This window comes from Sceloporus undulatus, chromosome 1 (genome assembly GCF_019175285.1).
Source record: "Sceloporus undulatus isolate JIND9_A2432 ecotype Alabama chromosome 1, SceUnd_v1.1, whole genome shotgun sequence".
NCBI classification, from domain to species: Eukaryota; Metazoa; Chordata; class Lepidosauria; order Squamata; family Phrynosomatidae; genus Sceloporus; species Sceloporus undulatus.
In genome coordinates this window covers 82529953-82557914 of record NC_056522.1, presented here as the reverse complement: position 1 = coordinate 82557914, position 27962 = coordinate 82529953, and the positions used below count along the sequence as shown (strand labels likewise).

Here is a 27962-nt window from a genome sequence, read left to right as displayed (position 1 = left end):
AAACAGGATTTAAAGTAGATTTAAATTTTAAAAACCTGCAAATGCGGGAGGTTTTTCACATGACATTCCTGCAAATGTGAAACAACGCGAAGGCAAATAGGACAAAAATGGCAGCTTTTTACTTTCAGAACTTCCTGAAAGTAAAAAAGCTGCTGTTTTTGCCCCTTTTGTCTTAGCTTTATCTTCGCGTTATTTCACGTTTGCAGGAATGTCGTGTGAAAAACTTCCCGCATTTGTGTTTTTTTTCTAATTTAAATCTGCTTTAAATCCCATTTCTCAGCGGGATTTCGCTAATGTGATAAAGGTCCTATGAAAGCTTATGCTATAACTTCTTTCACATAGTGTCAAAGGTGATGTAAGATCCCTTTCCATATTGATATTCCAGACTAACATAGCTAGGTTAATTTTCACTGATTGTTTGGCTTCCTTTTAATGGAGAAGCCCTACTGCCATTTGAGAGCACTCAAATGTGGCACACTTTACAAAGAGAGGTGGGAAGAGAAAAATTAACATAATTGGAAGTTTAATTGTAAGCCTACAGACAACTTTGTTTCAGGGGAAATTTGGGCATTTTAGGGGCATATTGGGGGCATGTTGGGCTAGACCTAGATCTGAATCCCCCCCCCCCCACCCCCCTTTAACATGCCCTCATTAAGAGCCCAGTCTTGTATTACACCAGCTCCAAGGTCGGCAAATGCTGTCACTTGCAGAAAATAGAATGGACAAGAGAATCTAATGTGGCTTAAGGGAAGTTTTAGACCTCTTCTGATACTCCTCATGAGGTGTGTGTGTGTGTGTGAAATATAAATCAAATCCACCTCTAAATCCATAAAAATACAGCATCTACTTTTATTTTAATTTAATTTAACAAGTAGTGTGGCTGTGTGTCACATAGATATCAGTGCAACCTCAGTTCTCATTGATTTCAGTGGAATGTAAACAGCCTGAAATTGCTTTATTATGTCCTGATTTGCTTTACCTGCTTCTGTGTAAACAAATATTGTCATTCAAATGTAAGCCTCCTGTTCAGTGTATTGTGGTGTGATAAAGAAATAATCTTTTAATAAATGGATTAAAAGTCACTTATGTTGAATTTTTTTAACAAAGCTTCATCTGTGGTTTGGGAAGGAACAACGCCATCTTTGTTTAGTAAGCTGTGGTTTTCAAATACAGAGATAACTTATTTTTGTTGCAAAGAAATTTTGTCAATGTGCAATTCATTAAAATAAACCACTGTATTTCTGAATTCTGATTTATTTTATGAATTGAAATATTAATGCTCACCCTATATTGCCCTTCCTATATTGGGACCTCAGAATGGCCTAGAAGTAAAATCAATATAATAGTTAAAACACTGTAAAATTAGAAGTAATAAAAATAAGTTGAGAGAGCCAATGTGTGTAGTGGTATGAGTGCTGGACTATGACTCTGGTGACCAGGATTTGATTCCTCACTTGGCCATGGAGAGTCAGTGGATGACCTTGAGCAAGGGGAAATCACACACTCTTAGCTCCAGAAAATCTCATGATAGTTTCACCTTAGGGTTGCCATAGGTCAGAAATGAATTGAAGGCACACAACAGCATTTAAAAAACCAACACCATAACAATGGGCCTGAACAGACAGGCCAAAATAAAGCTGCTTTAGGTCACTTTGGAGGTATGCTATTTAAATGATGCATGAATCCTAAGAAGCCACACCAAAGCCATGCTCCAGTCCTAAGGACTGGAGCACAGCTTTGCCGCAGCTTCTGGTCCCTTAAGATGCCACAGCGTCTGGCCCATTAAAACAGCTTTAGTCATTAAAATAGTTTAAAACCATGCCCACATACATTTTGGAAAATTTCAATTAGGTCACATTGACTTTTAATTTTAAAAAATGCATGTTTATCTTGCCACTATGATCCAACCACCTCAAGCTTCAAATGGAGGAGCAGTCCACAAACAGAGTGCACAGCAAGGAAGGGTTTCTCACAGTATATTGTCTTCCCATAATGTATTGATTTCCCAGGTGGAGGAGAGAGATGGTCTCTCCAGCAGACCTTATATAAGGGCCACCATTTTACTACCCCAATATATTTAATGGGACTTAAGCATCCATGGATTTTGGTATCCACAGGGAATCCTGGAACTTAATCCTAGTGGATACCAAGGGCCTACCCTGTGATAAATGCATAACTGGAATAGTGGCCAGTGGTGCAGTGAATTGTGAGTGAATGCTTGCTTGTTCTATAATTCCTTTCCCAGCTGAAGCTGCAGCATGTTGGGAACAGAAAAAAGTGGGGCATGGCTTTTTTTTTGGGGGGGGGGAGATATATAAAATAATACATTGTTCTTCCTATTATCTTCTTCATGGCCTTTGCTCCTCTTTTAAAATGTCAAGTGTAATAATATGGGAATGGGCAGAAAATAGCTTGGGATAGGGAAGCACATCAGCATATGTTACAGTAATTCAACAAGGATTTCTGACTCCCAGTTGCTACATAGAATTGCAGCAACAAAATGACTCCCTTTCCAGATGGTACTGTTGAAATGAAGGCAGCTTGACATAACAGGAATAAATTTTGGTGTGGAATTAATGTGAATTCCCTTTCAGTCTTGATACTCAAAACAATTTTCTGTGGGTAGAGTTCTTCATTCCTAACTGTATGACTTTAGCACCTGGCACTAGTTGATGGATCTTAGGCTTCTAATAAAACTCTTCTAAGAAAAGACAAAGTATATCCTGCAAGACTGAAATTTGCCTTGACCTGTTTTATAAGATACTATCATACCAGCATGCACAGCTGGTAAAAGCGACACTAGTGATCATTTGTAATATTTTTGTTAGAGAATGGACACATATGTTTGATATTATTACTGTATTAAAGTGTTGTTGTTTTTTTATCTCCTCGGCAGAAAGTAGATGAATTTCTAAATGTGTACTATTCAGCTCCAGAGAGTACTGCAAAAGAAAATGCCTGGGATATCCAATCGTTTGTTCGCTTTCCTAATGGCCAAGGGCTAATACTAACTCTCAAGTCAGAACACAGAGTAGATGATGTCTTGACAATGGCATGCAAGGTACGTCACTCTGCACCTTTCTATAGTTGCTTAAATCCCATTATTTACATCTTTATGGTCTTGTTATTTTTGCAAATGGTAGGGTGTAGGCAAGGTTAAAGGGTTGTGTGCAAGTTGATAGGAAAATATATGATACAGTCTCCCATTAACTTACATATCAAATATTAAACCTCTTCCTACCTCCTCTAAAATTGTAAATTGGCGGTGAAGTCGAAGGCTTTCATGACCGGCATTCATGTTTTTTTTGTGGGTTTTTCAGGCTATGTGGCCATGTTCTAGAAGAGTTTATTCCAGACATTTCATCAGCAGCTATTGCTGGCATCTTCAGATCTTCTCTGAAGATGCCAGCCACAGATGCTGGTGAAACATCAGGAATAAACTCTTCTAGAACATGGCCACATAGCCCGGAAACCCCACAAAAAACTATGTAAATTGACTGTTTTACAATATAATAACATAACATATTATGAGAAGACATGACCCATTAGAAAATACAATATGGCTTGGTAAGGTAAGGCAAGGTATTCATTCCAGGTGGATATACTCAATCAAGTAAGTTATGGCCCTGAGTTTTCAAGACCTGAGTAAAGGTGACTTATCTGTCTCTTATTCATTGGATGTCTTACAGAAAGAGTAGAGAGTATAATAAAACTTATAAAATTAAGATTAAAACAGTATTGCTGTATATACTCATATATAAGTTTAGAAATTTTAGTCAAAAAACTGACTCCCAAAACCTTAGTCACCATATCCACGAGTCAATGTAAGTACTATACTGCACTTTAATTCATATTAAATAAGGAATTATCCCCTAGTGAAAGGCAAGAGTGTAATCTATTCTGGAAGAACTCACCTCCCCTTTATATTCTTCTATCCATGAAGCCTTTAGTATGTGCATAAACAGTTATGACTGCTGGAATTTTGTAAGTTTTCTGGCACTGTTTTCCTTTTCTTCATCCTTTGCATCCTTTGTTACATACCTCCAAGTTTTGCTCTCGACTTATCCATGAGTCATATCTAAATCCATAATTTTGGCCCCAAAACCTGCCTTTGACTTATACATGAGGTCAACTTATAGTCTAATATATACAGTAAATAACAACACAATTAAAACCAATTAAAATCTTTCTTTAAAACAGAATTTTAAAAAAGTACAGCACCATTACTCCTTCCTGGATGCGGGAGGCTTTTTAACAGCGTGGCTTCCAGCGTATGCTGGAAGCCACATATGGCACGTCCACATATGACACAGGTGCACTGTAATCAGTTTCCAAAGCCTTGCTGGAAATGAAGGGTCTTAACTGCCATCAAAAGGAAAGCAAAGGAGGATCTGTCCTAACTTCCATATGGAGGAAGTTCTGTGGGAGCAGCCACATACAAGCCCTTTCCCCTTGTTTTCCCCAGCCATGCCTTTGAAGGCAATTGGATAGGGATAAGGCTCCTCTCCCCACAGATAATCAAAGTTCAGGCAGGCCTGTATGGGGAGACATAATTCTTGATAACTTGAGCCTAAACTATATAGAGCTTTATAGGTCAAAACTAGAACTTGGAATTCTGCCTGAAATCAGACTGGCAGCCAGTGAAGCTTTGGGGACAAGGGAGCGGTGTGCTTTCTGGAACCAACAATCTGTTAGCAATCTGACTATAGCTCGTTGGACCAGTTGAATTTCCAAACAGTCTTCAAAGGCAGCCCCACATAGAATGCATTGCAGTAATCCAGATGGAATATAACTAAGGCACATGTTATAAAGACTCAAACAAATAGCATAAGTTTGCAGGTACAGTCAAAGGCCAAAAATAACTCAACCTCCCAAGGAGTACGTATATTTTGACACTGAATCTATATTGAATTCTGAAAGAACTTCTGAGCCCCAGTGAAGCAGAACTGAATGCACTTAATAGTGTGCCTAGCTGCTTAACTGTGCTTATTTTGCAGAGATCAGACTCATGAGACCCTCCAGAGGCAACTCACAGCATTCCTCACCATTGGCTATGTTGCTTAGGGCTGATAGACGTGAAGTCCAACAATATCTAGAAGGCAGCATGATTCCAATCACTGCTCTTCTGGGATGGAGGGGGAACAAGGCACTACTTGATTGTCAGGGAAGGAAGAGAACTTGGCTCTGTGGCTTACGTTTGCTAACTCCTCTTATGGATCATATTATTAGGGATGTTCACATGTCATATTCATCCCAGTACATTCTGTGTACATGTATACACAGATCGTGGATCTGTACACAGTAAATGGGAAAGGAAGGCTCAAATTTCTTTTACAACTGGAGAACACTATTACAGTATTATTAAGGCCACCTTTCCTATTACTTTACAGCAACTGCCTACAAAAAGCTGTTGACATGTTTATAGTAATTATATAGTAAAATTTTATTGTGCAGTTATATCATGAAATAAAGAGAATTTTAAAAATCCTGGATTTACTAACAGACATTAAATAACCTCAGGTATAATTAAACACGTTATAAAAGCAGCAGTAGTAGTAAATTATTATTTCCCAGTTTTATCCTCCACTACTGAAAATGTCCTCCACTACTGACCAATTTTATCATTGGCATTTACAATGTTGCCATTTATAAAATTAGGAAATAATAATTTACTACTGCTACTTTGATAATCTGATTACTTAAACCCAAGCATTTAACATCTTTATACATTTGTTAGTAAAGGAAGGGGAAAAAAAACAATTTTTTATTTTAATTACAATGTTAAGAGTCAGGGTAATGGTTTGGGAGCCCAGGCTTTAAAACCTTCCTTGGCCATGGAGGTCCACAAGTGACCTTAGGTAGGTTATACTCTTCCAGCCTCAAAAGAAGGCCATGACAAACCTCTTGTGAATAAATCTTACCAAGAAAATTATATGATGGGGTCACAATAAATCAGAGCCCACTGGAAGCCACATAACATCCACAAATATACAATGTTATGAACTAATAGGGAATGCTATTTTTTGGCAATATATGTGTGACCACTAGATGGTATCAGCAACTTCAAATGTAGATGAAAGAGTTCAAGGAGAATACAGTACTGTATTTTTAATGTCGAGTCGAAGGCTTTCATGGCCGGCATCCATACTTTTTTGTGGGGTTTTCAAGCTATGGGGAAGAAAACTCTTTTAGAACATGGCCACATAGCCCGAAAAACCCACAAAAAACCTACAGTATTTTTGTTTGTACAAAAAAATTGTCCAAGACTGAGTAATACTTCATGAAAACAGATTACTTAATCATTATATTGTGGTAAAATATCAAGTTATAAACATTATTCTTATTTTTTTTTCTTTTTCAATGCATATCATTTCATTGACCTGAGGTTATTTTAATTTCTTTTTTCTGTTTTATCTTCCTTTCTATTCTGCATATTTTTAAATTTTTTCATAAGCAGTCTCTTAATGCTGACTCCTTTCTGCTACATCTTTCCTAGTTCTTTTTTCTTACATTTCCATACTTCTCTGGTGAGTGTTGGGCATCTTCATTCCTTAGTACACTGTGGTGTTTGAATGTCTGTGGTATTTGTGTATATTTGTGTTTGGTGAAAGGGTGGTTGGGCAAAGGGAGAAGACTACAAAAGCTGCTTCATTCCTGTTGGCTTCTGTGTATCTAAATCATCCTACTGTAACTGTGGAATAAGTGCCATTGTCAAGCTTTACCATTATATGCTAATTTTGTTATTTTATACTTGTGTGAACAAACTTGTCTAGGTTTGTTGCTGATTAGATTCAACAAAATATTAATTTGTTTCTAAATCATATAAACAATCATATAAGAATATCAAAACCAGGATAATCCACAGAAGATATATTAATATAAAGAATGCAAGCACATTAAAAAGAGCAGCATACTTTGTTATCTTGCTGTACATTTGTTAACTCCTACTGCTGTACAACGTATCTTTCCCTTACAGCTGAGGGATGAAACTCATCATCTAACCTGGTTTGGAGAGAGCTGTTTCACAACTGTTTCCTGGTTCAGGAATCACAGGAGTGGCTTGAGAGACTAGGACAGAAACCCACTGAGGCAGACTACTCATGAAAATTACTCTAGTATGATGGACTTGACATTTTCAGGGCTCATACAAGAGGGTATCCAGGATGCACCTTGTATGACCAGAAGAGTGGAGGTAGCAACCCAGGCTACCTATTGCATGCACGTGACTCTTCCATTGTCAGAGAGGGTGACTGCCACCTGATACACTCTTCCCCACCATCCATTTCATATGTGCTTGGCTCCATGGCATCTTCATCAGAACCAGAGCTATGGGGTGTGTGACCTAGAAAACTGCCTGTCTTTTTTCATGGTGGTGGCAGCATGGCTGCACAAAAAATAGGCCTAGGATATCTCTGCTAAAGTTAGATGCACAAAATATTGAGAGAAGGTTGATGAGGGAGACCAGGGCTACACTGCTCATTTGCAGTCTGATAAGTCATTCAGGCTTAAACTGTGAGGTCAGGAATCAGGTCATAGATGTCTTCAGCAGCCTACATGCACCAGAGAAATTTCACTAGAATCATAGAATCATAGAGTTGGAAGAGACCGCAAGGGCCATCCAGTCCAACCCCCTGCCATGCAGGAAATCCAAATCAAATCATCCCCGACACATGGCCATCCAGCCTCTGTTTAAAGACTTCCAAGGAGGAAGATTCCACTACACTCCGAGGAAGAGTGTTCCACTGTCAGACAGCCCTTACTGTCAGGAAGTTCTTCCTAATGTTGAGATGGAATTTCTTTTGCTGTAGCTTGCATCCATTTTTCCAGGTCCTAGTCTCTGGAGCAGCAGAAAACAAGCTTGCTCCCTCCTCAATATGACATCCCTTCAAATAGTTAAACAGGGCTATCATATCACCTCTTAACCTTCTCTTCTCCTGGCTAAACATTCCCAGCTCCCTAAGTCGTTCCTCGTAGGGCATGGCTTAAAGACCCTTCACCATTTTAGTCCCTCTCCTTTGGACATGCTTCAGTTTCTCCACATCCTTTTTAAATTGTGGTGCCCAGAACTGGACACAGTATTCCAGGTGGGGCCTGACCAGAGCAGAATATAGTGGCACTATTACCTCCCTTGATCTAGAGGCTATACTTTTATTGATGCAGCCTAAAATTGCATTGGCCTTTTTAGCTGCTGCGTCTCACTGTTGACTCATGTTCAACTTGTGGTCTATTTGGACTCCTAGATCCCTTTCACATGTAGTTTCATTCAGCCAGGTGTCCCTCATCCTACATCTCTGCATTTTTCCGCCCTAAGTGCAGAAAAATTTTATATATTTCTCTGTGTTGAATTTCATTTTGTTAGCTTTGGCCCAGCTTTCTAGTCTATTCAGGTCATTTTGAATGTTGATCTTGTCCTCTGGAGTATTAGCTATTCCTCCTAATTTGGTGTCATCTGCAAATTTGATGAGTATGCCCCCAATTCTGTCATCCAAGTCATTGATAAAGATGTTGAATAGCACTGGGCCCAGGACAGAGCCCTGTGGGACCCCACTGGTCACTTCTCTCCAGGATGGAAAGGAGCCATTGTTGAGCACCCTTTGACTTCGGTCAGTCAACCAATTACAAATCCATGTAACAGTTGCCTTGTCCAGCCCACATTTTACAAGCTTGTTTGCAAGAATGTCATGGGGAACTTTGTCAAAGGCCTTACTGAAATCAAGATATACTATATCCACAGCATTCCCTTCATCTAACAAGCTGGTAATTTTATCACTGTGCTGTGCTGACTGTATACTGCAGTCCTCCTTAGCAATTATAAAATACCAAAGATGACCAACAGTGACATTTCTGTAAACACAGAGATGTCACATACATGTTCTTAAAGCTGTGGTTAATGTTACGAAGTGGTGGGTTTAAAAATGTACATTTAATTTTTTTAAAAAATGTGTGTGTTTATCTGTTTATTCTGTCATGTTTGCATTGCTATATTTTCTGTACTGCTCCAGCTTAACAAGGAACTTTTTGAGTTATACTATCATCCTTTTATTTCAGGGATGGGCAACCTGTAGCATTATCTCATGCAGCCCTTTAAAAGCCTCCCTGCAAGTGTTTAGTTCTAGCCTTAGCAAAAGAGACCAGTTCTTCTTCATCAGCCTACTAAGTAGTGAAGAAAAGGAGAGAGAGAAGGAAGTGACAGAGAGTTAGGGTTTAGAAAAAGGTGGACTCAGCCACTTTAGGCTCTGACTTTTCCTACTATTGGCTGTTGGCCTGCTCAACACCATCAAGTAGATTATTCATAAGGGAATTCAGACCTTAAAAGGGAAAATAAAAATATTGCTCCCCTCCATTTGTTTGTTTGTTTGATGGTGGAACTGCAAGCAAAGCAACTTTCTGACTTTGTTTATTGAAGTAAATTTTCACTGAGATGTTGTGAATAAAAACATTGCCAGCTTCAAAGGAGATGGGGGGTACTGTACTAGCATCTGCAGAAGTATGGTATATGTAGAGCAACCATGTATTGACACTTTTTTGTTAGAAAAATATCCAAGTTATATCGGATCATATCTGACAAATTATTATTTGTCATATTATACAGAATTGCAGTTGTTTACAGATATTTGTTCATTAGTGTACCATGGAAGCATTCTTTTATTGATTATTGTGGCTTTTAAAAATGTTGCATATCTACACAAAAATACATTTAAATCAGAAAAATTAGAATATAGTGTGCTGCGTTTTTAAAAACAACAACAAACGTATGTTCTTGCTGAATGGTCTGATTGGAGATTCAGCCATTTGAAGGGCAGGGGAGGAGGGACCAGAGTTGTATGAAGGTCTTGTGAGGGCAACCAAAGTTTACCTCACCCCCTTTTTGTTAGTGTTGTCTTCCATAACATCCAAGGTCCTTCCCCATATAGAAGGATTTCTGCACCAAAGAACTGAGCTTTATGTCTTCATGAATATACAGCCTGTTTCCCTTGAGCTATTACACTGTTGATGTTTGAAATAAGACCATATAGTGTCAACTATATGGGGTACAACCTCAAGGTTACATTCTACAATAAGGCCAATATCCCGAGGGAAACATTTCCATTTTCCATTATTCAGCTTCCTGGAGATAACACACGTTGTGACAAATAGGTGGTGTTTCATGATCTCAGTGGGAATTGGTAGTAAAAGTGCAATAAAAGCTATCCCAGACAGAACATTCCTCTCTTAACAGTTTGTGTGCACACATGCGTTTTATACATCAGATGTGTATGTTTCACTCATCTGAAGCAAGCCATCTGGAAGACCTGTAGAGACAAACAGATGCCACTGTAGGATGAGGAAGAGAAACGGTTTCAAAGTTTATTTGCACGTCTGATCACTTGTTTAATTTCATATGGAGCAAGTAACATTAGAAACCTCTTGGTTTCTAGAAACAGCAAAAGCATGTCCTTAAGCTGTGCCTTTAACATTTTTTATGGGGCTCTTGGCTGTTATTGAACTGACTTGTAGGTTGCATAATGGCATAACTTGAAAGGCTTTTGACTATTTCTGTCTATTCAGACATCTGGATTCGTACAAATAATTTCTGCATTACAGATAAATTATTTTTTGTCCCTTAGATTAAACACTTGGAACCAAGACATCATGGATTACAACTGAGAAGACATATTGATGAGAATATTGAGCAGTACATTCCTGAAGCATATGAATACATACAAGATCAGGCAAGTGGCACTATGAATAGATCTGTGATTCCTTGATAAGATCCTATATTTATAGAGTTACATCTTTATGAAAAGGTAGATAAATACAGCAAGGCTGTACAGTTGGACTGAATAATACCTAGACCACTTGGGTTCCATTACATTTTTTCTGAGAATAAGAACAGGTTCTGTGCAACGAAAGCTGCTAAAGCCAGATTCTGTGTTTCTCTGAACACTTCTAGAGCAGTCTTCTTGGAGTTGGTGGGAAATGACACACAAAATAAGAAGTGGTGGGATAGTGGAGAAACACTGGAGGAGTCAAAATATTCAGTGATAGCTTGAATGGGACTCTTTCAGATAAATACAGTCCTTTTCATTTAAAAAAAAGTCCAATGTTTGCTTTATATGTAAGCAGGGCAGGCCCATGCATAAAATATACATGCCCTCCCTATCATATCGTTTGATCCCGAGAATGCTAGTGAGTTGGATAGCAAGGCATAAGTTAATTTTCAAAACTTTTCTCATCCCCGCTCCAAGGGTAAAATACAGTCGCCTTGAGAAATCCCAATGAGGTCCAAATGGTTTAAAAATAATAAGTCATTGGCACATTCCTCCTCTTTAATGGCACCCCAAAACTGCTCCTCAATGTCAATTAATTACTTTGTCTAAGAGATAGCCTTATGGCATATCTGCAAATTACTATACCTTGTCATAGTTGAACTTCTTTCTCTCTTGCAGATATATGATGAAATAGAAATATTTCCTCTAAGTTTCTACCATGTGCATCTTACTAAGAGTGAGGGTGTAACTGATTTTGGTAAGTGTGACCTCTCCAAAGTATATCTATAATTCAAAGTAGATCTCTTGTATGCCTATCATTTTGCCTTATTCTCCCCCCCCCCCCATGTTTCTCATTTCACTTTAGCAAATAAGAGCATGGGCAGCCATTGTTTAAAAAACATTTTGTACAATGATGATACTGCACACTTCCATTAGGTACTTTATATTATCTCTTTCGCCAAAGCCATTCCCATCCATATACTCCAACCAAAATTTTAATTCATCTCGTGAAGATAATTTTCCATCTTCTTTTCTTAATACTTTTTCAATAATTTTTTTCTGTTTATCATCAAAATCATTTCTTTTCCATAATCCTTTTTTCACTTTCAATTTACATGTTAATTAATCATTATTCGCTATTTGCCAAACTTCTTTATACCAATCCTCCAGTTCCACATTTATTTTCGTTTTGCAACTGAAACGAGAAGTTTCTCTAACATCTTTTCCATTCTGAAAAAAAATAGCTTTCATTTTTGAAAAATAACAATGTTTCTCCTAGAACAAAGGATGTATGTCTTATTCTAGAGAGGGGAAAAACCAAACTATTCTATTTTTGAGCCCAAATTGAGGGGGTCTAGTAGGGACCCCCAGGGCTGGAAAAATGGTATTGATTATTATTCCTGTCCTGCAAAGCTGTAAGGTAAATTATTTTAAGTGAAGGTAGAAATATAAAAATTATATTTGAAAACTGTACAGAATCAGGTTTATGATGGGGACATGAATTTTACTCAAGCATGAGCCGCAATAGGATCAAGCTTCTGGGTTAACGATTTGTCAGGGATTGTTGGTGAGAAACTGCACTTGTGGAGTGTCCAAAGAAGAACTTTAATTGGGGGAAAGGAGATATGTTTAGAAGAGGAAATCCAGTTGTGTGCAGTGGAATTTTGGAAAGGTGAATCTGGGAGTGATGTTACAGATGGTGGGGGGCAGCATTTGTCTGGTACAAGCAAGAAAGTATGATGACTTTGAACTTGAACGTTTACTATCATGATTGATAGGAAGGGCTTCCACAAGTAAAGCTGGAGTAGGTCAGGTAGAAAGGGGATTATGGGGGGAGAGTCAAAATAAAATGTGGCAGGGCAGGGAGGACTTGTAGTATCCAGCCTCCATGCTAAAAGGTTTAATCATTTTAAAGCATTTCATTCATAATTCTTCTATAAGTGCATCATGTAAACTATACAAATATTAATGAGATTTAACATCAAAGTCTTGATAGTAGCAAAACAACATGGTGGAATCTTACAAACCATTTTCAGAAACAAAATTCTCTCTGATTTTAAGAACTGTTATAAGAAAACAATATTGAAATGCAATGCCTTCTTTTTAAATCCCAGGATTTGCTGTAACTGCACAAGCTGATGAACAACAACATCTCAACCATATCTTTGTAAGTGATGTACTTCCTGATGGGATGGCTTACAGAGAAGGTTTGTACTGTCTCTTTAAATGTGAAATCTTTCCTGATGAGGTACATCTTGTGTTTTTAAGAAAGGGATAATTTCTCCACATTTTTCATCCTGCCCTGTTAGTTTTTATGAGAGACTATCAGAGTAATGCCATTCCTCTTTTTGAAAAAAGAGAAAAAATCTCCCAGGGCTGCCACATGACAAAAAAAAGAAGGAAAGAAGGAAGCAAAGATTATGGTGGTATCTTTTAAATTCTTCTCTTCTTTTTAAACTGAAACAGACTAACATGGATTTTTGAAGTTTACACTTGCCAGTTTTTCTTACACAGATGTCAGCATTATTTAAAGAAAATCATACAGATGTCTGTTTTTGCCAGGTGTATTCTTGGGAAGATGTGTTCAGTGATAGGCTGCAAGGAGCTGTACATATGTGGCAAGCAATGTTTATACTTCTTTGGAACCTCCTACCTAATATGTTTTCCCAACTGCACCTATGCAGTTAACATATGCAACCGTGCAGAACTGTGTAGGGAAAATATTCAAGGTGAATTGTTCCTCTGTTTGGCTTTACCAGGATGTAATCTCTAATATCTCCAACTCAATAAAGTAGTAATAATTAAGGCAAGATTTCATCTGGATATGTCAACTCACCTTTTATCCACACATTTTATTTTAATTTGCATTTTTACTTCCCCCACCACTGATGGTGTCATTACATGGCAAAGATAAATAAGTACTGTGTATTATACTCATCATATATAAGTCTAGAAATGTTAGTTAAAAAATTAACCCAAAAAACCTGGGTTGGCTTATCCACAGGTCCATATATATATATATGGGCCATCCCCTTTCTCTGAATAGAGTGATAAAAGGTGAGAGCTTAGTCCATCCTGGGAGCACCAAAAAGAAGCATGGATCTCCTCTCATCCATGCAGTCTTTAGGATGAGCAGAAACAGTTTTGCCTGCCAGAATTTTCTAAGTTCTTTGGCATCATCTTCCTTTGCATCATCCTTTACATCCTTTGTTACATACCTCTTAAGTTTTACCCAAGGCTTATCTATGGGTCGTATCAAAATCCATAATTTTGCCCCTAAACCTGCCCTCGACTTATACATGAGGTCAACTTATAGTTGAGTATATATGGTATACTAAGAGGATTCCAGCCATAGTCTTCCATGGCTGTCTAATTCAACTGCTCATAATCTCATTTCATTACATGTTCTTACTACCAGCCAATTAGCTAAATTGAACTCTTTTTCTTCTTCGTGGTCTCTGCGAATCATACAAATGGGTTTCACTGCGCCTGCGCAGTGCTGCTCGGAACCTACTGGAATCACTGGGCAGAGTTAACTCTGCAACATATTGAAACTTTTTGGCGGTAACTCCGCCCACCCGTTATAAGGCCCCTGCCTTCCCGCTCTTTTCCCCAGTTCCTTTTTTCCGCCGCGCTAGCTGCTTCAGAGGAACTTTCGCTTGCTTTGCTTGCTTGGAATCACTTTCGCTTTTTGACCTCGGACCGTTTTTTGACCATTCTTTGTCTCCCGCCCCTGGTAACTTCGGACTTTCGGACTGTTGACCTCGTTTTTGGACTTCCCATCGGCTTTGACGACTTCGGAGAAATGCCTGCGGCTTTCAAGAAGTGCGACATTTGCAAGGGCAAGGTGCCCGTCCAGGACCCGCACTCCTCCTGCCTGCTGTGCCTTGGCCCGAGCCACGATCCCAAGGCCTGCCAGCTCTGCAGATCCCTCTCCTCTCAGGCTCGTAAGAACCGTGAGTCCCGGCTCACTTCAGCGATCGCCCTGGGGAAGGTGCAGGAGGGAGGCTCGCGGTCTTCTTCTGTCCCGCCGTTGGCGCCCCCCGCTTCGTCATCTCGGGCGAGTGTCTCCAGCGTGGGTTCGGGGAGACTCGCCGTCCCCAGCGTGGTGTGTGTCCCGGCCGGGACCCCTTCCACCACCTCCGATGTGGCCCGTGGCTCTAAACCGCCCAGCGCCACCGACAAACCCTCCAAGAGCCCCCAGAAACCATCGGGGACTGAGGGTACCGAGCGGGCCTCCAAGCCGAGGAAGGGATCGGAGGGTTCCCGTTCGAAGGAGGCGGCCGAGCCGGAGGTCCATCTCGCCTCGCCCTCATCATCCAAGGCGTCCAAGGGATCTCACCATGCGAGACCTAAGGACCGCACCGAGCCGAGGCCTTCGTCATCGACAGCGGCTGCTGTCCTCCTGGATCTCCCGGACAATCCGTTCTTCCCATCGGAGGAGCCTCCCAAGCATGGGAAGAAGAGGCACAATGACGAGACGGGTCGTGACTCTGCCTCCAAAAAGCCCTCCAAGGATCGGCCCACCACCGACCCACCGAGGGCGAAGGAGAAGAAGCGCTCTTCCTCCAAACAGGCTCCCGCCTCGACTTCGGCTGCTCCCTGCGACCAGGAGCCGACGCCGGTAGACCGGGGGACCCCGGCTCCGGATACACCTCTGCCTCCTCCGACCATGGACTTCATCCACGGGACGGATGACACCGTACCGGCTCGCTCCCCTGATCACCGATCCGACGAGGAGGAAGAGCCCACCCGTGGACAGGAGTGTCCGGACCTCTTTTACGACATGCAGTCGCGCCGTTACTACATGTCGGTCCCGGAGGACAGAGCCTTGAGGGAGTTCACTAAGTTGAACCCTCATCCTGGGGACCACACCAACCCGCCTAGATCGGTCCCGACCATATCAGTCTATGAGAGGTCACCGTCTCCACCCCGTAGACGCGAGAGGTCGCCGTCTCCACTCCGAAGGCGCGAGAGGTTGCCGTCTCCATCCCGCAGACGCTCCCGGTCTTCGGTCGATTTTACACCAACCCGCTCGAGATCCCAGGTCAGGGTGACGGATCCCCTTTCCTCCGACCTGGACTCGGACGACGAGCCGCTGCCGCCTTCCGAGGCGCCCTCGGACGAGGATGCTCTCTCGGGATCTGCCTCCCCCCAGAGGATGCATAACCCGGAGCCTTCTTCCCCATCAGACGACGTCCGCTCCTTCACCGAGCACGTTGTGAAGATGGCGAGGGCCCTCGACATCGAGCTCGCTTCCGCGGAGGATGACGCCGAGGACCCGGTTGAGCGTCGGGTGCACGGACGAGTCCCGACCCCGCCGTGCCTTCCCCTCCTTCCCTCCCTCCAGACCATTGTCAAGAGGTCTTGGGAGTCTCCGGCCGCCCTTTCGGCACCATCCCGCAAGGTGGAGTCGCTCTACAGGGTAGCCCCAGCGAGTTGCTCCTGGCTGGCTGAACACCCCAGACCCAACTCGGCTATCGTGGAGGGAGCCCAGCACAGCTTCGTCCCAAAGCAGGCCACCTCTCCTGTCGACCGGGAGGCTAAGAAGGTTGACGGACTGGCCAAGAAGGCCTATTCGGCGTCGGCTCTTGGGGTCAAGGCCGCCAATTACACCGCCTGCATGGGGGCCTACATCCAGACCCTCATGGAATGGATCTCCCCTCTGGTCCCGGACGTCCCAGATGACATCCAGAGGCAGCTGGTGGAGATCAGAGACGAGGCCCATTCCATTGGAAGCTGGCTCATCACCACTTCCAGGAACATGGCAGACTGCTCCGGGAGGTCCATGTCGGCTGCCATGGCCCTCCGACGGCATGCCTGGTTGAGGGCCTCCGACCTCAACCCTACCGTCAGAGCTGCCATTGAGGACATGCCGCTCGACGGGACCGGGCTCTTCCACGCCGAGACCGACGACCGCCTGAACCGCAAGTTCAGGATGAAGGCGGCGGCGAAGAAGCATGGCATGTCTTCAGCACCGGCCTCTCCGTTCCGGAAGCACCAGCGCCCGTGGCAACCTCAAGGTCAGTCACAGGGGACCTTCTCCCGGGACCGGCAGCCCCAGCAGCAGGGCTCCCAGAGGCAGCGCTACCCCTCACAGTCTTCCTCCTCCTCTGGCCGTCGCAACTTCCCGCCTCGGTACCGCAAGTCCCGCCGGCAGGACACCAACCAGGGGAAGAAGAGAGCCTGAAGGGACGCAGCGCGCTTCGTCCCCCCTTCACCTCTCTTCTTCTTGGACATTTTGAGGCCCTACGTTAACATCTGGGCCTCTATAACATCGGACTCGTGGGTTCTCAACATCGTCCGTAGGGGTTATGCCCTCGAGTTCCAAGAGCTCCCTCCAACTGGAGCCTTCATGTCCACTCCACCCTCGGACACCCTTCTCGACGAAGTGCGCACCTTGCTTGGTAAAGGGGCAATCTCCCCTTTGCCGCCCGACGAATCTCATCGGGCCTTTTTCTCTAGGTACTTCACGGTACCGAAAGCGGATGGGGGTATCAGGCCCATCCTGGACTTGAGACAACTGAACTTGTTTCTGGACTACCGTCGCTTTCGAATGGTAACCTTGGCTTCCATTCTGCCTTTGCTTCACCAGGGCCTGTGGTTTGCGACCGTCGACCTGAAGGACGCCTATTTCCACATCGGGATCCGGGAGTCCCACCGGAGATTCCTCGCCTTCACTGTCGGCGCCGACTCGTACCACTACAACGTGCTTCCTTTCGGCTTGGCGACGGCCCCACGTGTCTTCACAAAATGCATGGCACCGGTGGTGTCATACCTTCATCAGAAGGGCTTCATGGTTTTTCCCTACCTGGACGACTGGCTGTTTGCAGCCGAATCTCAAGACGAGCTGCAGGAGGCAGTCTCCTTCGCCTTGCGCCTCTTGGACTCCCTCGGGCTGGTCGTCAACAGGGAAAAGTCCCACTTTGCACCAACCAGACAGGTCAAGTTCATCGGAGCCATCCTCGACTCCAAAAACTGCTTGGCCTTCCTCCCTCCGGATCGGTTTCAGGCCTTGACAACGTCCATCAGGCCGTGCATCTCCCACAGAAGGGTGAGAGCCAGAGACGTCCAAGTCGCCCTCGGCCACATGGCTTCGACGACATTCGTCACCCCCTGGGCAAGACTTCGTCTTCGGCCGCTCCAATCCTGGTTCCTCTCCGTCTTCTCTCCGCTGGAGGATCCTCCTTCAAAGTGGCTCACGGTACCAAGACCGGTGGCTGCTTCCCTCAGATGGTGGTTAGACAGCGCAAACATCTGCACAGGGATGCCTTTTCATCAGCCCCAGGCACAACTGACCCTGACGACCGATGCCTCCCTGGAGGGATGGGGCGCTCACCTGCTCGACCTCGTCGTCAAAGACAGGTGGTCTGCTCCAGACAAGCTTCTCCACATCAACGCCTTGGAGATGCTCGCAGTGGAGAAGGCTTTGAGAGCGTTCGAGTTTCTAGTCACGTCAAGAGTGGTTCTCCTCAGGACGGACAACACCACCGTGATGTATTACATCAACAAACAAGGTGGTACCAGGTCCAGAACCCTGCTCAATCTCACGCTCCGCATCTGGGATTGGTGCATCCAGAGACACGTCCTCCTCCAGGCGATTCACCTTCCCGGGGAGGACAACGAACTGGCAGATCGCCTCAGCAGATCCCCTTCGGTGTGTCACGAGTGGAGGCTCCATCCCGAGACGGTCGGCGATCTCTTCGATCGGTGGGGAACCCCCCGGATCGACCTCTTCGCGACCAGGTGGAACAGCCACTGTCCCCAGTTCTGCTCGAGGAAGCGATCCGACGGATCCCTCGGAGACGCATTCGCTTTCCTCTGGACGGGGGAGCTTCTCTACGCCTTTCCTCCGTTCCCTCTCATCATCAGAGTGGTGTCCAAGATGACAACGGACCGCTCGCATGCGATCCTGATCACCCCGTGGTGGCCGAGACAGCCGTGGTTCGCATCCCTTCTCCACCTCTCCAGGAGATGCTTCCTCCGTCTCGACCCTCGTCCGGACCTGCTCTCCATCCAGGACGGACGGATTCTCCACCCGGACATCAAGAGCCTGCCGCTGGTAGCCTGGAGAATACGGCCCTGACTGCCCTGCCAGAGGCAGTGAGGACGGTGATCCTGGCTGCAAGGAAACCTTCCACCCAGCGGTCCTATGCCCTGAAATGGAGGAGATTCTGCCTCTTCCTTGACCAAAAGGGCTTGTCTCCTGAACAAGTGTCCACTCCAGTGGTGCTGGAGTTTTTGATGGCACTTTTGGATGGAGGGCTGTCCCTCACGTCCATCAAATGTTTCCTTTCTGCCATCTGTGCCAAATATCAGTTCGGGGGGAGGGTTTCTTTCTTCAAAGACCCCTTGGTGAAGGGGTTCCTGAAGGGTTGTGCTAACCTGTATCCCCCTGTGTCGGTGCCTACGCCGGCTTAGAGTTTGGAGTCGGTACTGACCGCCCTCCAATCCAAGCCCTTTGAACCGATGGCCACAGCGGACTTGAGACTATTGACTTGGAAAACCGCTTTCCTTGTGGCCATCACCTCTGCCCGCCGTGCGGGCGAACTCTGTGCTTTGCGGAGAGAACAACCGTTCCTGAGGTTCCATAGGGACAAGGTGGTCCTCCGTACGGACATTACCTTCTTGCCGAAGGTGGTGTCTGCCTTCCACATGTGCCAGGACATTGTGTTGCCTACTCTCGCATCCAACCCGACGTCGGATGAGGAGAGGCGCCTGCACTCTCTTGATGTCAGGAGAGCGCTGGCCTTTTACCTGGACAGAACTGCTGCCTCCAGTCGGTCCGAGAGACTTTTCCAATGCTACTCGGAGCCGAAGAAGGGGTTGCCTGTGTCTGCGCAGAGGTTGTCCAAATGGGTGGCTGGTACCATCCACCTCTGCTACGAACTGATAGGCAAGCCTCTCCCTGGCAGGGTTCGGTCCCATTCCACAAGGTCAATGGCAGCATCCTCTGCATTCCTGTCGGGGATCCCCTTGGAGGATGTCTGCAAGGCTGCTATCTGGTCCCAACCTCTGACTTTCATTAAGCACTACAGGTTGGACACCAGGGCCATCCGAGACGCAGCTTTCGGGAGGGCTGTGTTGGTCTCAGGGTTGCATTGATTGCACTACTGATGTTTGTGTTATACAGTTTTTTCACTGTCACATTTGTTGAATGTTGATTTGCACATTTCCTATGGGATCGGTCTTGCATGACCTCTGTTCCCTACTCAGGTCTAGCAATGTTATTGCTATTTAACTTGTGCATGAACAGAAGACTGACTCTTTATGGTTCAAGGTGTTTATTGTAATAAATATACCTTTGGTTTACCATAGCTTTGGTCTCAGGACACTCCCTCCGCCGCATACCTTAGCTTGTCAGTCTAAACCCATTTGTATGATTCGCAGAGACCACAAAGAAGAAGGACAGGTTGCTTACCTGTAACAGTATTTCTTCGAGTGGTCATCTGCGAATACATACAAATCCCACCCGTCCGTCCCCTCAGTGTCCTGCTCACATTGGCTCTCTTTCCATCGCCTGCTTGGCGGAAAAATTGCGGAACTGGGGAAAAGAGCGGGAAGGCAGGGGCCTTATAACGGGTGGGCGGAGTTACCGCCAAAAAGTTTCAATATGTTGCAGAGTAAACTCTGCCCAGTGATTCCAGTAGGTTCCGAGCAGCACTGCGCAGGCGCAGTGAAACCCATTTGTATGTATTCGCAGATGACCACTCGAAGAAATACTGTTACAGGTAAGCAACCTGTCCTTCCACAGCCTGAACCAAGTTTCAGGCAAAAATGAGAAAAACAGGAATGGGGGAAGATGAATGGGAGATTTACTTTGAGAATATTGCTTCATCTACAGTGCAGAAATGATCATTAACTGCCATGGCTAAGTGCGATGGAATTCTGGGAATTGTAGTTTGTTGTGGCTCCAGAGCTCTCTGATGGAGAAGGCTAAATATCTCACAGAACCAAGATCCCCAGAATTCCATAGAATTGAGCCATGGCAGTTAAAGTGATGTCAAACTGGATTATTTCTGCAGTGTGGATGCAGCCTAGGTCACACAATTCAGAAGACCTGCCTAGGATTGATTTGTTAGCCATTACATTTACTTTCTTGTTGTACTGTTATAAGAAACTGAATTCTCAGAACATTCCCTCCTTTTTACACTCTTTCATAAAAAAGCAAAATGCTTTCTTTAGCTGGCAGGTCTCAGTGTTTATTGAAGGATTTATTTGAGTAATTCTTTCATCAAACCGCATTCTCAAAATTTCTAGTTATTAAGATGAAGGTAAATGTTTTAATAATCAAGTTTGCTCTTGTTTAGCATCTCTGACTGCTAGCATGACTCCTTACTCTTCTTCTTCTTTCTCTTTCTCATGCTCCCAGGGTTACGTGTTGGTAATGAAATCTTGATTATAAATGGAGAGTCTGTATCTGATCTTGACCTCAGACAGATGGAGTTATTGTTCTCTGAGAAAAGTGTGAAACTGACTTTGACTACAAATCTCAATTGCCATGCAAGTGGATTATGCACCACATGGTCAGATGGTGATATTTCCAGGGAACCAAGAAATTTGTTACCCCCACCTAACCAGTCACAACTCCTGGAAGAATTTCTGGATAGCTTCAAGGAAAATACAGCAAATGGTGAGATGCTGATTGTGGTTGGTATATATGATTGATATGTTTCTGCAATTGTCAGAGCTATCTGATTTCATATGATGTAAGAAGTGTGTGTGTGTGTGTGTGTGTGTGTGTATGCATAAAAATCTACCTATTTCCATGTACATGTATCATCTGAATGCTGCACTTTTCAGTAATGATTTTCCACAAAATGAAATTAAATCAAGACTTAGGATTTTTAAAGCAAAAACTACCTAAATATTGAAATAACAATAATATTAAGCTCTACTTAGCTGTTGGATATGTTTATGCAAAGTTATTCAGTGATCTGACAAGGTCTCAAGTGCCTACAAATTCCTAGCAATAGGAATTGCTATTTAAACTTATTTAATAAAAATACTTTTACTTTGATTTTCTAAATTTGTCTTTTATAGAATATATGATGATATTCTCTAATATGTTTCATTAGACTGATATGCTGAACATTAATAGGATATTTACCAAGGAAAGCAATATTTTAGACTATAGCAATAAATTAATTGAAAATATCTGTCACTGTACTATGGTATCTTTCTTAATGTTTTGTGGTATGTCCCTGGAGAAAGGACAGTGCTTTAGAAGGATGATATATTCCCTCAATGGCATAGTTGTCATCAAGTATTCATATTATGCAGGTTTCTTCACATGATTATTTGTGGTGTAAAATAGCTCTCATGTGGTTCATGCACAATTTGAGTATGTACGTGAAGCTCGGAGACAGAAACAAATAAAGAACTTTTTTTGAAATGACGAACACAAACCTATGTGGATGCAGCTTTACATAGATCACTATATGGAATGGGACCTCAGGAGCAAAGGAATTATACTACCACAGTGAAGGGCTCAACAGACTGCCCCTTTGGAGTGGCCTGCAGCTCCCCCTTTCCTTGCCGGATCGGGGCTGTGGCAGCTACATGCCGTAGCCCCAATCTGGCCTTCCATTTGCATGTTTTGAGTTTTGATTCTGAGAACACAAACACCAAAATCAAAACTCAAAACATGCAAATGAACACCACCCAGGGTCAGGGGATTTCCCAGCAGACAATGGGTCAATTAAATAGACACCTTGACACCTTGCCATACAACACAGACCAACACAGATTAACATAGAAATCACTTCCTTCCAACCAAAGGTCACACAGTGTATATATACCCCACTCACTTCCATGCCAGCATTCTCTGAAGATGCCAGCCACAGCTGCTGGCGAAAGATGAGGAAAAAAACTCTTCTAGAGCACAGCCACATAGCCCAAAAAACCCACAAAAAATTATGTATGCTGGCCATGAAAGCCCAAATGAGTGTGTGCCCGAAGCAAGCAGTTCCCTGCTCATGTGTATGGCTGAACTGTGGGAGGAGATGTAAGCATGCACAGAATCTCAATCTCTGAATATTAATATGTATTCAGCAGTATTCAAACCTTTATGTAAGGAGTATGGAGATCTATGTAGAAATTTGGGTTCCAGGGAGTATTTTAAGCAATCCCTTCATCTACTACTCCTTTGATAAAACTCAGTCTGTCACTCAAAGCTAGATGAGTATTATGTGCATCTACTGTGTAATGTCTTGTTAAATCCTAAGTAAGTGTAACTGCATTTTGTTGTTCTTAGACAAGTGATTCATAGGATTCCATATGGGATTCATATTAAAATAGCAAGGGCTTTTGAAATATAAAATAAGTAACTTGGGTCCATAACACACTGTAGAAATAATCCAGATTGAGATTGCTTTAACTGCCATGGTTTAGTGCTAGGGAATTTAGGGATTGTAGTTTATTGTGGCACCAGAGCTCTCTGACAGAGAAGGCTAAATGACTTACAAAACTACAGTTCCCAGAATTCCCTAGCATTGAGCCAGGGCAGTTAAAGCAGTCTCAAACTAGATGATTTCTGCAGTGTGTTTTGGACTTTGGATACTCTTCCTTTTTAAATGTAAACATATTTATTAGGAAGCACTTCATTTTCCATTGCTGTAATAGAATAAGTGCTGCCAAAGAAAAGCTAAAATAGTATTAGATGGCTTTAGATCACACGAAGTAATAATACTGCATTTGGATTGTGGAGTGCTGCATACCATATTTTAAGGATGGCACTGACAAATGAGAATTTCAGAGGAAGATAACTATGGTGAGGAGGTTAGAAATTGATTTCTGTGAGGTCCAGGTGAAATTGCTGGATTATTTTAACTGGGAGGAGTTGAGATTAAGAGACATGTGACAGCAATTTTCAAATATTTGGAGGGCTGTCATGCAGAGGATGGAGCAGATTTGCTCTCGTTTACTCTGGTAGATGGAATTTGGATGGAGCAAGATGTTATTTACACCTCTTAGAAACTTTCTAAGGATAAGAACTACTTTCATAGAATGGCCTGCCTTAGGAGATGGTTGGTTCTCTTTTTCTGGAAATATGAAGCAGAAGGCGGATAGTTAAGTTTGAGGGATGCTATCTATACTTGCAGTGAATTGGAGTAAATGACCTCCAGTCTACCTTCCAAATTCTATGACAGTTTCATACCTCCAGAAATAAAATGTCACCAAGGAAAGCTTGCTAGGGCTGATTTAATTATAAAGCAGCTTTATTAAGTCATCTTTAAAATAATAAAATGGATTGCAAGATTTGTGGAAGAGTTAGTCACATCTTTATTGTGGGCTTTTATTCAATTTAAAATACTATTAAATTGACTTGGCATACAGAAACACATGCTATAAAACAAAAATTATGAAGCTAATTAATTACAATCTATTTTATAGGACATTCACTTAGCTTACTAGCTTGATTTTGTAGGCCAGCATTACCTGGTATAGTCACCATAGTAAATGTATGTGCCCATTTGCCAGATTCATTATTCCTTAGGGATACATTTTGCAACTTGTGTTCACATCTCCATATATTCTCTTATGCTAAGAATTGTGAGAAATATATGCTATTCCCAGACAGATAAAGGATAACAATATTTTTAGATCTGGCCGACAGTAAAGAGAGCAACATGGTAGGCATGTGTACCATGAGTTAGTGGAAATTATTCTGACTTAATCTCTGTAAGACAGTCTCACCACATTTATCCAGTTATAGTGTGTCACTATTTAGTTTATGCTTTTTTTTCAAGTGGCTTCTTAATGGAAACAAATGCAAGTCAAACAGCTTTGACTGCATGCATCATTTTAATGGATTTACCCTTTTGCCCCCATGTTCTCTCTCCCATTTTGTGCCCTGATTTTATTTGCATTGGCCTAGAAGCCCATCTATTATGGCATGAAATTGTGAAACACTTCACTAGTCTTAATACAGCTAGTTCTAACATTTCTGGTTCTGATTTTTATGCTCATTTTCCAAGTCTATATATGGGATAGCTAAAAATACAAAAAAAAAATGTTCATGCCGTATGAGGCTAGAGTCATATCTAGAGTCCAACATTTTGTTTCCAAGAATGACTTCTGAGATCATTGTGTTATGCTTGAAAGCAGGATACGAGGGGCAACAGCACAACATTTTGGAATCTCAAGAATGTGTTACTTCTTTTATAAAGAACAATATTCTAGCCCTTTTTTGCAAGCTTTTCTTCCACCACAGTTTCATATATCTAGTGGCAAGTGTTCTGTAATCTTTAAATCATTCTGTTATATTACTTGTCTCTACATCACTCTGTTTTAAAACTTGAGTCCTGTTATTCTCATTCTATATCAGTGATGGCGAACCTTTTGAGGTCCCTGTGCCGAGGGTGGGACTTCTGTCTCCCAGGGAGGGAGCTGCATGCTGGGGATGGGGCCTCTGGAGGCAGGACTTCCACCCTCAGAGGGGGGCTTCCGGGGTGGGACTTCTCCCCCCGCCCTTTCCTGGCCTCCAGCTGTCTCTGAAAAACAGTTAGAAGCCAGGGAAAATTGGAGGGGGCGATGGGCGCGCACTGTTGCTCCTCCTCCTCCTGCCCTTCCCCTGGCCTCCAGCTGTCTGTTAGAGACAGCTGGGGGCCAGTAGGGGCCTGTGGGGGGGAGGAGCAATGGGCCCACAACCCCTGCTCCTCTCTGTGGGGGTTTGCCAGACCTGAGGTGTCCATGCGTGCCTCTTCCTCCTTCTCCCTCGCTCCGTGCCTGGCGAAATGGCATGCCATAGGTTCACCATCACAGTTCTATATTGTTGTTGCCTGGATCAACCACAGAGGGAGTAGGAGTAATTGGCTCTCCAGATGTTGAATGGCAACTCAGTCACACTAACCACTATAGGACATGGTGAACAAAGTTGGGAGCTTGAGTACAGTGACACCTGGAGGCCCACATGAATTCTGTCTGTACTCTGCTGGGTTGAAAATGCCATGTCAGTCCATTCCCAATCACCACTGCCACCACCACCACCAAGCAGACTATTTAAAGTGACTATTTGGTCACTTCTGGTTTTTTGGGGGGGAAAGTCCATATGGACCAAAATCAGGAGGGTGGGAGGAAGAGGTAGAAATGTAGCAAGTCATGCCCCATAAAAGATTGGAAAGGTAACTGTGGCCTCTAAGGGGGAATGTGTGCCTTAGGTCACTGGAAATTGCCCAATCTCAAACTGGAGTGTATAGAAGGGAAAATAGAAGTGTATAAAATTGGAAAGAGGAAACTATGTCAGTTTTAGAAGGATACCACTATCACACATTGCAAAGATAGCATATAGCTCCAAGAGAATGAGTGTTCACTAAGAAAACCTTAGAATGGGACATAGGAAAGTCAGAGAAAGTCAGCTGTAAATAGTCATAAAACATAAACCTTTATGTGGCAGCTAGGCAGGGTGCACAGTAAACTCTGTCAACAGTAAATCTTATAGAAGATTTTGTTCATGCAGTATCAAGTGTAGAGTTACATTGAAAAATGCTACTCTTTAACCATACATAGCCCAAAATATTATTTCAGTCTCTTCTGGTGGCCTCTGTTGTTGCTGTTGTTGTGTGCCTTTAAGTCATTTCCAACTTATGGCATCCCAATGGCGACCCTATTACTGGATTTTCTTGGCAGGTTTCTTTAGAGGGAATTTGCCATTGTATCCTCTGGTGAAACAATATAAGAAAAACTGGAAGAAAGAGAACAAGGGGCAAACTTTTGGATGACTTAGAAACTTACTATTCCACTTGATGTACCTGACGATGAAAGCTTGAGATTTTTATTTTGAAAGTTGCCCACTTGCTATCTTGGCTGCCATCTGCCAGTTCAAGCATTTCATTTTCTTTATGAATCATTATTTGCTTATATAAGAAGACTGTGAAGTAAGCTGCCTACATTGCTACTCAATAAGAGGATTTCGTCAATATATGGTACCAAGCCTGTGTGCGACAAATAGAATGATAGTTGGAAGATACCACAGGATTGTGCAAGACTACACAATCAAAGTACCCCCTCTTTCATCCTTTTCTGGTCTTCCTGGTAGGGTGAAGGTAGATATAAGCTTTATCTCCAGCCAAGCTGCCAAGCAGCCTCTGAGGCTAGGAACAGGAGCATACCACCTCTTCCAAAAGTTTGTGTGTGTATGCTGGTGCCATACATGTTCCTCAAACAGCTGTGGATATCCACAGTTGATTAGGCATAAATATTTACCTCTGTGTGCTTTTGAGACACAAAATAGTCTGCTGTTGAGTTCTTTGAACAGTTTGTTTTAATAAAGGTTACATATTGATTACAGAAAGTAGCAGAAGAGATTGATGCAGTAAGTTGATAGCTTTTGTATCATTGTAATATGTAACTGTTTTGCAAAAGCATCCAAAGCTGAAAATCTGTCTGCTACTTCTTTTCTGCTGACAATAAAGTAATTTATCTCCCAGGCCAAACTGGTAAATCTCAGAAATGTTGGTAGCAAAAAGGAAATTGTTTAATTTATTGAGCAGCTGTTTGTATTCTTCAGGCTACCATACACCCATATGCCACTCCAGCATTTTTCCAGTGAGCACCTTTATACTGAGGGAACATCAAGATACTGCATTTTTGATGTACAGTCAGCCTCCCACATTTATTACTCTGCCTTTTGCAGATTTGATTATTCATATATTTGATTAATATGTTATGTCTAGAAATCTCTAGGTCCTTTGATGCAACTCTATGGTCAATGTCCACCTGAATTTGTGCTGGAGGACCTAGAGATTCTCTAGGCATTTGTTGGTCCTCCAGCACAGTTCTGTAGTTAACATCCAGCAGATGTGGAAAATGGGCTTGCACTGAAGGATCTAGAGATTGCTAGAGAGAGTTCTCTCAAGTAAAATATAGTGGTTTTTTATTTGTATTTTTCCACTTTTCACAGGGGTTCTACGCCCCTAGTCTCAGCAAACATGGAGGACCCACTGTATTTTTGATCCAGTTAAACTACTTCAGCACTTTTTTGCTTTCCGATCAACCCAGCTGAAAAGATATGAGAAACTTAAAACTCCTGATTTAACAGCATAAGAAATCTGACCATTCATTAAAAAAAAAACCAACCCTAAGGTTTCCCCCCAATTTTAACTATCCAGTAAAGTGTTTTGCAAGTAACCTTTCTATTATCTTTATCATAGTTCTTGCTTGACACTGTACATTTTTATGGTAAATGTCCTGTCCAGTATATTCTGAAAA

At 42.9% G+C, this 27962-nt stretch overlaps 1 protein-coding gene across 1 annotated transcript in view; it reads left to right on the top strand.

The window, feature by feature from the left end:
- Positions 1–27962, top strand: part of TIAM2 (TIAM Rac1 associated GEF 2) — a 194820-nt gene that overhangs the window by 112002 nt on the left and 54856 nt on the right. The window contains 5 exon segments of the mRNA XM_042473306.1: positions 2897–3061; positions 10608–10712; positions 11430–11508; positions 12866–12958; positions 21124–21384. Coding sequence (XP_042329240.1) covers positions 2897–3061; positions 10608–10712; positions 11430–11508; positions 12866–12958; positions 21124–21384 — 703 coding nt within the window.